The sequence below is a fragment of the Symphodus melops genome (genome assembly GCF_947650265.1).
Source record: "Symphodus melops genome assembly, chromosome: 6".
In the NCBI taxonomy this organism is placed as follows: Eukaryota; Metazoa; Chordata; class Actinopteri; order Labriformes; family Labridae; genus Symphodus; species Symphodus melops.
This window is the reverse complement of record NC_136696.1, coordinates 8,558,608-8,570,827: the sequence shown is the minus strand read 5'-3', so window position 1 is coordinate 8,570,827 and position 12,220 is coordinate 8,558,608. Positions and strand designations below refer to the sequence as shown.

At 38.5% G+C, this 12,220-nt stretch overlaps 1 protein-coding gene across 1 annotated transcript in view; it reads left to right on the top strand.

Annotated features, from left to right (window-relative positions):
• necab2 (N-terminal EF-hand calcium binding protein 2) overlaps nucleotides 1-12,220 on the top strand; it is a 122,317-nt gene that overhangs the window by 2,789 nt on the left and 107,308 nt on the right. The window contains exon 2 of the mRNA XM_079347247.1: nucleotides 2,749-2,773. Coding sequence (XP_079203373.1) covers nucleotides 2,749-2,773 — 25 coding nt within the window. The remainder of the gene's footprint in view (nucleotides 1-2,748; nucleotides 2,774-12,220) is intronic.

The window sequence follows — 12,220 nt, the reverse complement described above, 5'->3', positions numbered from 1 at the left end:
CCGCATAGTCCTGAACTGGTCAATGGCCAGATTTCAATTTTATAAACTGGTTTACAGAGGCTGTACTGCTTGTTCTGCATATTTTGCTCAGCAACATTAACCTGACAGGAATGTTTCCAGAGAACGATAGTGGTAGCTAACTAGCCAGCAGTGGTTGCTGGCTAGTTAGGTGTCCTATGAAGAGTAAACAATGTCAGAAATCGCTAAAACGGTTTTACAGCTGTTATTGTATGGACTTAGCAATTAAGTGACATTAAGTAAGTAACATTCTGTGGACCATCTGTACACTTAGAAAAGTACAACAGCAGGACAAATCTCACCTGTTGTGACAGCATGGCGAATGTTTTGCGAAGGTGCTAACACTAGCAAGAAAATAGCGCAAGCGGACCTGGCTGTTACAAAAATAATTCTTTTTATTTATTCTTTTGCTATTGTTTAATCTTATCATGAGGTTCTACAAGGAAGCGATTAGTAGTAAGTTTATCAGTCACAGGAGATGCAGGTCAGCTTGACCCCTGTACACAGAAATGAGCCATGATGCTGGCACCTAAGCTAGGCTATACATCACTGCAGACAAAAAACAAAACAATCTAAAAATCATCAAAGTGTATGCCATGTTTTGAAATATCAGCACTTTACTTTTTTTTTGCATTATACCACGATGCAAGTTAAAGGTTTTTTTAGAAGTCCTACAACAAATTGGTGACTGTTGTCTATGGCATCATAGAGAGGAAAGACATGTTTAAGATGGCAGAGGTCTTTGGAAGAGGAGAAGGCTTTTCAAGATATGGTTCAATATTGTTGACTAGCACATACGAGGGACAGGGAAAACAAAAAAAAGATGTTGAAGGCAGATTGAACTTATTCAGTGAGAACATTTTAATTAAGTATTAGACATCCCTAAAACAGGTTTAGAAGACAGTGTGGTGGTTAAGATTAAGAAAAGATTGAAGATCAGCTGGTCAGGATCAATTGAAGAGAAGCTATTCAGGTTGAAAGCTGTTTCTAATGTTCCTGTGTTTTAGGATAAATTGGTACCACAAGAGGACCGGAGGGGATTAGTGTCTAATTACTTTTACATTAAACAAGCTGATGATTTTGTTGCAACAAATAGTAATACAAGGCTCAGTAGAGCTAGCCACCCCGTAGCCAACTGTCAACCTCAGGAAGGTTGTTTCCATTGGATTTTTTACTATCTGACTTATTTTTGTAATCAGCAGAGTTTCCCCCTGTTGGCCATCAGAAAGAATGCAAGTTTAAGGTGTTTTTGCATTAGCTTTACTTTTGCAACCACAGGCTTAAATACAGTCAATGCCCAGAAGAAAAGGTCAAGTCCTCAGAGATAACAAAGGAGGTAATTGTGCCGTGTATTTACAGCAGGCATGTGGGTGTGAAGAATTATACATCGCACAGATTTGAGTTTTTCTCACTTCTTTATTCCCCTTTGTGAAACAACATAACATTTTATGGTTTTTCAATGTTTGGTTTAATTTGTTTTAAGATGGAGCTATCCTTGAATGGTTTCCTTTTATAGAGGAGCAGTAAAATAGACATAGCTCTTCAACATCTTAGTTCAAACAACATATCTATTAATAAATGAAAACAGTCAGTGTGGAATCCACTCTAAAGGCGTATAAACAGCTTTCGACAATTTAAAGGATGCAATTCTCAAAAGATCTGCCCTATTTTCTAAGAGTCATAGGTGAAAAACAATGTGTACGTCACAGACTTCCTCCTCCTCAAACAGTGTGTGATTTTTTTTCTCTCTCTTTTTTTTTTTTACATCTTACTCAATTTATAAAATGTATCCTTTATGATTGTTTGAAAAATGTCTCTTAAAGCTGTTACCTTTGTTCTCCACAAGAACAATTATAGTGGGAGTCTCCGAAGCAAATAAGAGTCCTCCTTCTCACTTTCTTCCCTTTCGTTCATTGTGTCTGTCTTCCTCCTCTTTAATATCAATTTGATGTTCTCTGGCATTTGTTTTGAAACAGTTTATATCACACCTGAAACACTGATGAAAAAACACACCTGAAAATCTTTCAGATATTTACACCGACACTCATTTGTTTTAAAACTCTTAGAAGCCACAATTAAAACTTCATAGGCTTCAGTATGATGTTCAGTCAACTTTGGTCATCTTATGCAGATGATACAAAGTTTTACTTCACTACATAGACCTAAGGACTCAATTCATCCACGCAGGGTAATTTGATAGAACACATAACACATATCAGCTAATTAAATGCAAAGGTTGTCAGCAAAAGTCCATCCATCGTCGATACAGCTTGTTGGGTGCGGGGAAATGTCAATCTCAGACTGGTCTTTAGTCTGACATAGAGACGAACAACTATTCACACCTACAGGCAGCCTTAGAGTCACAGATTAACGTTATAAGCATGTCTTTTGACTTTTGGAATAAGCTGCCAATACGTTACCTGTATCTGAAATAGAACCCATGTATGTGGAGCAAACTCCACACAGAAAAGCCCCCGTTTCAGAAGGGGATATAAAACATCTTTCTTTGGGGTGGAAGCGCTAACTAATGCCCCCCATGCAAACAAGTATTCTTTAAAATAAGTCTAAGTTGTTTTGTCAACTCTAGACGGTTTAATTTACTAAGACACTGAGCAGCCAGTGTTCTGAATAGAGCTGCTCTCCTTCAGTGCATTACAAAGCTATTGTAATATGGAGGATCAAATGACCTGCAATAATACTAACTACACTGTCTTGCTGTCTTTTTTTCAGATATTCAGAAGAGCTGACAAAGATGGTGAGTGAATTTATCTCAATTGTTCTCTGCAGAAAAGTCATCTCAAAATGCTTTGTGTCATGTTGGTTTTTTTTCTTTCAAAAATGCCCATCAGGGTTACTTTGATTTGAAGGTACAATAAAATGATTTTGAGAAACGGATTGATTACATGCAACCATAAGCCTTATTATTACCACAAGCAAGGACAGTTATGCTTCAATCTAACCAGTCTTCTTAGTTTGCAGGATATCTTAAACCAGAGCTCGGTGAAACAGGTTTTAAAATAATCCGTAATTTGTGGCACAAGAAGGACATCATACTAAAAATATACACTCCCAGAGGATCCACAGCTATATGACAACAATGGATGTAATATGGATCCAATATGCTCTTTTATTCTATTTGACCATTTATAACTATTAATATTAAGCATTAAGCCGGTACTTCAAACCCCTTTGAAGAGAAAATAAAAACAACCTGCCTTTGGTCCTACGTATTAGATTTTCAGACTGTTGATTGTGTTTCCACACAGACATAAGATTTATTGTCTGTTTGTACAGCCGGAAACTATCCACAGTGAAGCTCTGCTGTCTGAGCTGCTGCTGCAGCGTGTCGTATTTTTAGCATGTTTGAGAAGTAGAAGAGTTTCTACAGGGGAAAGTTTATATTACTGTGAAGTTGTGCCAGTGAGCAGTTTGTTTATACCCTTTGGCATCACATATGATGAAACGTTCGCTCTCTGTATCTTTTCATCTTCAGTCTTTCATTCCTTTACAGCTCTTCCCTCTCTGTCCATCATTCGTCTTTTTCATCCATTTCCTTCTTGGTCTTTTATCCCATCACTGTGCTGCTGACAAAAGAAACTTTTACTAATGAGGAAACAGCCTAAAAAAGGTTTGCCTTCAGAGCAGCCAGATGGCCATTTGCTCCTGCAGAGTGTGTGTGTGTGTGTGTGTGTGTGTGTGTGTGTGTGTGTGTGTGTGTGTGTGTGTGTGTGTGTGTGTGTGTGTGTGTGTGTGTGTGTGTGTGTGTGTGTGTGTGTAGGGGGTTTCTCTGCCATCCAGGCATACTCCTTTGTCTCAGACTGAGTCTTTGTTTTGCTCCGCTGCAGAACAGCTATATTCCCCAAATGTATCTCTGTAAAGAATATATCTGTTCTCTCTAATGTGCACTACCAACGAAGTTGATTTAGTTGTTGCTTAGTCATCCATCTGGCCTTTGTTTCACACTTGTTGGCATAAGAGCTTTGTGTGTGTGAGTGAATATGCACTGCACTGAATCCATTTATCAACTGCACTCGGAACAACCGAGCATAAACATTTTTTCTTTTCTTTCTAGATGATTACACTATTGATGACAATGTCAATGGCACTCATATCATGTGGCCCAGAGTTATTCTAAGAGCTGATTGTGCCTTTACGGCAGACTGAGGAATCAACCGTCGACATCTCAAATACTGGCACTACCCAATTACCAACTGCTCCGATGCAGAACGTCAGTGAAGACACAACAAAACTTACATTTGCATTTCATGCTAATCTTAATCTTAACACAGACCGGTTGCAGCAGCAATCAAGCTGCTCATTCTCCATTTCAAACAAGCTGCAGGATTGTGTGTGCAATTTCAATAAATCCACTGGTTCTAGAGACACATAGCAGATATGAGTTGGGAAAGGAGAGCTGGAGAGCAAGAAGAAAGAGAGACTTACAGTCAGCAAAGAACAAAGGAAGAGAGAAGATGAAACAATGGTTATTATTTAAAAAATAGTTATTTGATGTATGGAACGCAAGCTGGCAAGACAGAGCCAGCGCGCACAAGCTAAAGATCTATTTTTATCATGCTTCCCTCGACTGGGAAACGACTGGGGAACTGTTTTAATGAGTGAGAGAGGCAGTAGTGGATACTAACAGGGAGAAAACGGTTAAAGAAAAAGAAGGAACAGGGAGGAAAAGATTGATTCAAGGAGAGACAGGAGGTGGCAGAGTTTGAAAAGGGGAAGTGTCTAGAAGCTAGAGAGAGAGGGAGAGAGAGAAAAGAGAAAGGCAAAGAGAGGAAGAGGAAGACAGTATCCGACAGTGCGGCTGTAATTGAGTTTTAATTGGCCAAGTTCTGTCTTAACATTCATAGCACAGATTTAAGGGCTGGCCTTCCTGTCCCAAAGCTGCTGATACAGCGACTCAGAAAGAGTGTGTATGTGCATGCATTAGTGTGTACGGGCCTAGTCTTTTACAAACGGCTTGAATGCATTGTGACTTGTGGCTTTTTGTGTGTGTGCCAGTTTGTAACATAAGCAGGGTAGCACGCTGTCACGTTTTCATGTGAGCGTTCTTTGTGTTTTTAAATCATTATCAGCGTTGACTCAAAGCTATTGTTATGCAGCTGGTGAAGTGTTTCAGTGGGAAATAACTCTCTGAAATAGTTGCATCATTTGACAGCACTTAGTTTACTGTTTGCACTTGCAGCAACACCTCTAATGTTCCACAGTGCATCAAGCTGCTTCCGTTTGAAACTTCATCTCTGCAAGTACAATGAAGATGTCATCAAATAATAAGTCGGGTTTGTGGCATATTTTCTGTTCGCAGTGTTAATGCAAACAAGCATTTTAATGACCCTTCTAAAAATGAAATTAAACCTCAATCCGGACTCCTAAAACTGAACATGTCATTATACTTTACTATGCGATTGGAACCTGACTATTCAAGCTCATTCCCAACCAACTGGGACTCATTTTCTGCCTCTTTTGTACAAACACAAAAGAAAGAAAAATGCATTCAAAGGATTGCATTTGATGTCTGTGTTTATATTTTAAGTTGTATCAGACCAGACCATGCCCCACTTCTCATTGTACACTGCATATACAAAAACATAAACCTTACACGCAGCAGTGATTGGATTTGTCATTATTGGAAAAGCACAAGTGTAATTAACGGCATGGTAAACTTCCGTGTTCAAAGTATACAAAGAGCAAGCATGCACAGTACCAGGACCCGAACAAAAGACAGATAGAAAGGAAGAGAGAAAGTAATGCAGCCTTCTCTTATATTGTAAATGTCAACGTGCTTGTACAAGCTGTCATGAACAGGGAGGTTCATCAGATGCATAACAATTATTTCTAAAGTTTTACAAACCTTTACAAATGACAAGTATGGCCTGTTAGTCCTCCCCATAGTGCCATCACAAGGACGGACAGACATATACAAGGTTAGAGTAGCAAATTCAACGGACCAATGAGTTAGTTGTATGAAAACATGGAAGGTTATATGATAATATATTTGTGTTTTTCTGTGCAGAAAGCCCCAAAAGAAGCCTCTGCTCTGATCTAAATTGTTGTCTGACTGACCTTAAATCCATCAACTTCAACGACTGTTCTCTTTCTCTCCCTGGAGGCACAATTCAATCTGTGGCCTGGATTACTGCTGTGTTGCTCTAGACATGACGCATTTTCTGATTATTCTATGTCTGAATTCAGGGGAAATGTTTACAGGCCTGTTGTTGTCGGTTTGCCCTTGTTGTCGACTGAATTTGACATAATGGTGTGTAAAAGTCACCCTCCTGGTCGCCGTGTGAAATTTTAACCTGCAAATTGAAGTCACTGCAGAAGCTTGTCAGAAAATGGCTGTTGAAATAGTTAATCCACGATTACACATGTTTTACAAGACATAATGGCACTATGATAGAGGAGTAAAAGGTTCTGTTTTCAGTCAAGCTGGTAAACCTCCAGTTTTCACAACACGTAAGGGTCTCGAACCCTCGGTGTCTAGCTTAAAGGCAGGGTAGGCTATTTTGATTTTGAAAGTAGCATCCTCTCCGTTCTCCGTATCCACCTACCCCCTTCCCTCTGTGCGCACTCAAAAGCCACGCCCCATACATGCACTTGCGTCATTGGTCCAGAAGTGGATTTCATCTCAAGCTTTGAGTGTGTGTGGGCTCGTGCATGCATGGAGTAGAGGGGCTTGATTGGTCGAGTGCCGACATTGGTCAACGTTTTTTACGTGTTTACAACTGCTACCGATGACAGATTTCTTTTCGTTTCTTTTTCAGAGCACATGAATGAATAATTACTGTCAGGACATAAAGACAATTTCAACCAACATCTTAAAAAGTGTTTCTGGAAAAAATAACCTTTAACTTTCCCTGCACTGGCAGGCGGTATTGACAGAACGGTTGTGTTGTATGTGCCCTTTATTTTCTGCAGTCTATAACATTGCCTTTACCAGTATATCATGGTTCATTTTGGTGTTCATTCTGATCATACACATTTAAGCCTGGCAGGACAGGACATTGAGCCCACTATTCTTCAGACTGAAAAAAAAAGTAACAGAGCTGGATTTCGTACCAAGTTACCAAGTTTACGAGACAGGACTTAATTTCATCGTTGGTCATGAAAAACACTGACATTTGTGCTCAATTTTCACTTTTCACAGGATTGTATTCCTGGTGATATGATAGAGTTCTGGACTGGATATCAAAACCAGGATCTTGTGAGACAGAAGGAGCCTCTTCTTTGAACACACACAATTCAGCAGCAGCTCTTTGTTCTGATCCTGGTGGGAGATACATTCAAGAATAGATAAGAGATTCAGGAACCTGAGCTATGAACCATAAATCTTGTTTTTTATGGTTTGCTAATTTAAGATTATTGGGGATAGTAAATTTGAGTAAAATCAATCTTTATTTGCTCAGTAGAAGAAGCTATGCGTAGTGTTCCCTCTTTCCCCGTGGCATCGTAAAACATCAGCAGATTGAAATCTTCACAAAGTAAAACAGCTGCAAGGTGATCCCCACCCATTAATAATGTGAAAGTTATCAATGCTCCCACTTACAACCACTCCTGATTTTTTATTTTTTTTGCCTTTGATACATGTTAACAAACTTTACAGGATTTACTAGCTAACTCTGGTGACTCACAGTGACAACCGCTCAGTTCTTCACCTCTTTTCGTGCCACAACTCGATTTCTCTCGTGTGGATGCTGAGTCTCCTAAACCTAACCTGGTTCCTTTGATCTTTTTCTATGCTTTGAAGGCCCATTTTCATCATTAGTCTGGCGGTCAGTTATAAGCATATAAATGAACATTTTCTTCCTCTTCGTTGACAAGGCTGGCATTTTTGCAAATGCAGCCTATAGTAAATTAGCAAGAGTCCTGATGTTTCGCCACCACTGGTCAAGACATCAACATGTAGTTTTGAAATTCATGTACTTTGTTAAAAATATGTTTTCTAAATCGTTTTCCTTCATATTTTTCACTTTGGTCTCCAACCTTCAAGTTGCTATTACCATTGGTGCAAACAACTGTGTGGGTTAGCCATGATTCTATGCTATCGGTCCTTTAGATAGATAGATAGATAGATAGATAGATAGATAGATAGATAGATAGATAGATAGATAGATAGTTATTGATCCCGAGGGAAATTCAAGAAAAAAAGTGTGTCCCTGTCAGAGCAGGAGGGGGTCGACTGTCCTGTCCCTCAACCAACTGAGCTTTTTCATAGTCATGTACATATCTGATCTAATTCGGGGAAAATTGTACTTATGACACCCTAGACTCTGACAAATATGCACGTTTTTCCTCCTTGTTCTCATCAATTAGTGAGTAGATATTTTTCCCTGCCTCTTGCCTTGCAAGTCATCAGCCATCTGCTAATTATCGTGACAGTGCTTGACATAAAGACAGAAAGCAGACGGGTTTAGGGAGGCTTGTTTATCCGGGCTGTCAAGACCAGACAGAATTACAACCTCAGCTGAAAGCAAGGAGGGTGTGCGTCTGTTCGGTGTGGCCAGACAGAGCTCTCGCCTGTTACATTGATGAGAGAGACTCTGTCATTTAAGTTGGACATTTAGCACTCAAGTCTTCCTAGCTTTGCATTTCAACCTGTCAGATCACCGGTCAATTCTCTTTGCTCAGAATTATCGATTTCTATTATTTTTGCCATGTGCATCAAAGCTTATATTCCCTGAAGTACTGTCTACATGTGTGCTTAAGTCTGCTTTAGCACAGTGTTAGTAAAGACAGTCTTCTTCCCTTTCTTATTAAATAGAAAGAGTTAGTCTTTGGAATACAGTATTATCTGCAACTAAATTCTCAGTAAGAAATCCCAGATCTGCTTTTTAAGATATTTTATTTCATGATGTACTGTTTTGGAGATGGTAGGATGTATTATTGGTGTTTCTAACATGTCATCTCTTAATGTTTGTCGAAAAAAATGTATTGGCATCTTATAGCTTTTTGTTTCCTATCATCTTGGCTCCTTGTTGACAATATTTTCAGACTTTCATTCCAAAAACAAAATAACTTCAGGCAGGTTGCAGTTGGCAGAAATACAGCAGGGTTCCACTTTTTTTCTCGCAATAAGTCAAAATTACTTGGTAATTTGATCCTTTATGGCACTTTTTGTTGTCATTTCTCATAGTTTATGTCGCAAAGTTTAAAACCTTCAAGCTTAATTTGTGGCTTTTTAATGGGTCTTTGTCATAATTCTGAGCCATCTTGTTCTCTTTTTCTCCTAATTTACACATTTGGCAAGCCATGGTGTGCTCAATTCTTCAAAGCCTTTTTTAGAAAGATTGATAAGTAATACATGGAGCAACAAATCAAAAGTGGGCAAGATTGGAGGAAATGACTGATAGTAATTACAAAAACAAATGATAGGAAGGAAGCTGTAATAAAACAACTAAAATACTCTGAATAGAAACTGACAATTAAGACAGAAAGAGTTGCCAAAATATAAAGGCAGTATAGGAGAGAGGTTGAAGAGAAAGGAAAACAAGACATATATTTGGTGAGACAGACAAAATGACAAGTGGAAAGGCATGAGGGAGAAAGATGAGGGAGACTGGAGGCAGAGCAGTTGGCATAATGTCTCTACTGGAGCATTTAGTTCATGCTTTATTCAACAAGAGCCAGTCGATTCACTGGTGCACTGGTTTAAAAAAAAAGGGCTGGAAAATCTGCCTGTCCACAGTCTGTCCTAAACCAGGTGGAAGTTTTTTGGGTCCCCACCTTGTGAAGAGTTAGATGAGATGTGTACTCTATCAGGCTTTTTTTCAGTTAGTGTGAAAGTTACTCTAGTCCAAAAGTTTGCAATTTGTTTTAGGTTTCTGTTGATGCATTGTTAATTTGTGCAGTTGAGACTTAGCCAAACTGAACTGTTTGCATCTGTGTTTAGAATCTACTTCCACTATCAGATAAAATAGAGAGGGAAGATCCTTCTTACTTAAATCTTTACAAAAGCAGAACAAAAAAAACAAAAACAAAAAAAAGCTGAAAATCTAAATGTGTACCTGTATTATTCTTTTTTTGCGGGGAAATGGGGATATTCTGGCTCTTCCCTAGAAGTTGAAAATCAGGTCAGATGTGCGTCCCTGTCTTGTCTGAACATGTTGTGTAAATGTTTGCCTGGCTCTTCAGCATAAGTATAAAAAAGTATGAATATACAAGACAACTTACAAAAAAAACTATGGAGATTCAATATTCAGTAAACTTTTGTGTAACTTCTGCTAACTCAAAGCTTTTTGGAACCATTTATCTTTGCAGATTATCTTGTAGTGCGAGTGCATGGTACAGTATAAAGATCCAATCTTTACATCTCTGATCTGCATAGAGACCGTTGGGGAGGCTACAATTTTAAATGTGTTGTTGTGTTGTCCACGTTTCTCCCGACACTTCTTCACACCAAACTTGCTTGCTTGTTTGTCATCTCACATTTTGTCCACTCTCGACAAAGCTTTATAACTGCAAATGTAACATCATTTAATCTTAGTAAAATCCTGTAGTACGTGATGTGCCATGATTTTCACATTTTGCAGTGTGTGCAAGCTTGAGATTATGGAGAAGATTGTGTTAGGATTCTCCTTATTTGTGTGACGCTATCCAACCTGGGAGGATTTTAAAACTCCTGTAGTGAGAGCCAGGCTTAATGGAAGCAGACATTTACAAACCTAGAAATATAATATTATAAAAGTAAGGAAAACACTTTAAAAGTCTTTGTTTTGTCACCTCATGGCACCACTATAGAAAACTGATGAGCCAAAGATGAAAAGTGCCTCTTCATGACTGTTTACAATAAAAGGCTGAAGAAGTTCTGAAACTATATTTGCATGCTTTATTACCCTACCTTGCTTTTTAAGATACTTTGTGTAATGTTAAAGAACGTCATATCTTCTGATATTCTCACTCATATTTAAAAAATTATAATAACATATAATGTTTCTATCTGACAGTGTTTTGACTTTGAACAGTAAAGCATTTGGCTGCTCTGCTGAGAGACACTGCAGCTCGTCATTCAGCCAGTCAGTCAGAATGGTGTCATGTGTATCTAATTACCTGCAGTCTTTAATCACCGACGCTGCTGCTAACAAGCCCCAGAGTGTCTTGCACCGAGGGAGATACAAAAAAGACAAGAAGTTCTGTCAGAGTGACAGGAGGAAGGAGGAAGACACAAGAGAGGGAAGTGCATCTGCTATAGGAAGAGACAAGGAAGTCAGGGTCAGCTCTTACTATTCCATCTTATTGAATAATGTTCTTATTATTAGTAAATGAACGACAGTGCAGCTACTGTATACTAAAAATTGAACCAAAGACAAAGTGTCAACAAAAGAACAAAGTATCAAGATCCAAGTACAAAGTTAAAATACAAAATCACAAAGTTAAATACAAAAAAGACGGGAAAGTGGACAGCGACTGGACTAAAAACAAACCACAATATACAACATTAAACAAAAAGGCAAACAAAAACTTACTTACTTGACGCAAAAAGGCAGGAATGTTTAACAAGGGAGAACACACGAAAAGCAAAAATTACGAAATAAAACAGGACACACTAAAGACAAGAATATGGGGAATAGTACATCGAACGGGAAATTAAGAAACACAAGGAAACAAAAATAAAACAGGAGACACAAAGTACTTTTAATACTTTGGAAATAATAATCAAACCAAAAAAACATGATAAAAAAGACTTCAAGCTTATCCAGTATAAAGCTGAGTGCTGTTCGTGACAGTTGCCTATCTGACTGCTGTATACCAGCAGTCTCTTACTATTAGACATCACTTTAAAAATCAGCTTTTCAAATTTGATTTGAGTCTTACTGTTGTCCGGTTGTAGTCCTCATATCACCTCTTTAATTGTTGGAGTTGGTCCTCTCTTAACCGGAGTGTTGAGGGTTCAATCTCTAGCTGCTGTAGTCCTTGGGCAGGACATTTAACCCCAAGTTGCTTGTGCTGCTTCGTTGGCGTGTGAATGTCTATGACTGGGATTAGCTAATATTGATGGTCACTTTACACAGCAGCCTCTGATATCAGTGGGTGAATGTGTAGGTTTGACCTGCATTGTAAAAGTGCTTTGAGTACTCAGACTAGACTAGAAAAGAGCAATAAAAGCTCAAGTTCATTAACCACCCATTTACTTAATAATATACTGTATGTGCTTTGTCACAAATGTAAAATAATATTTTTGATATAAAGTCAT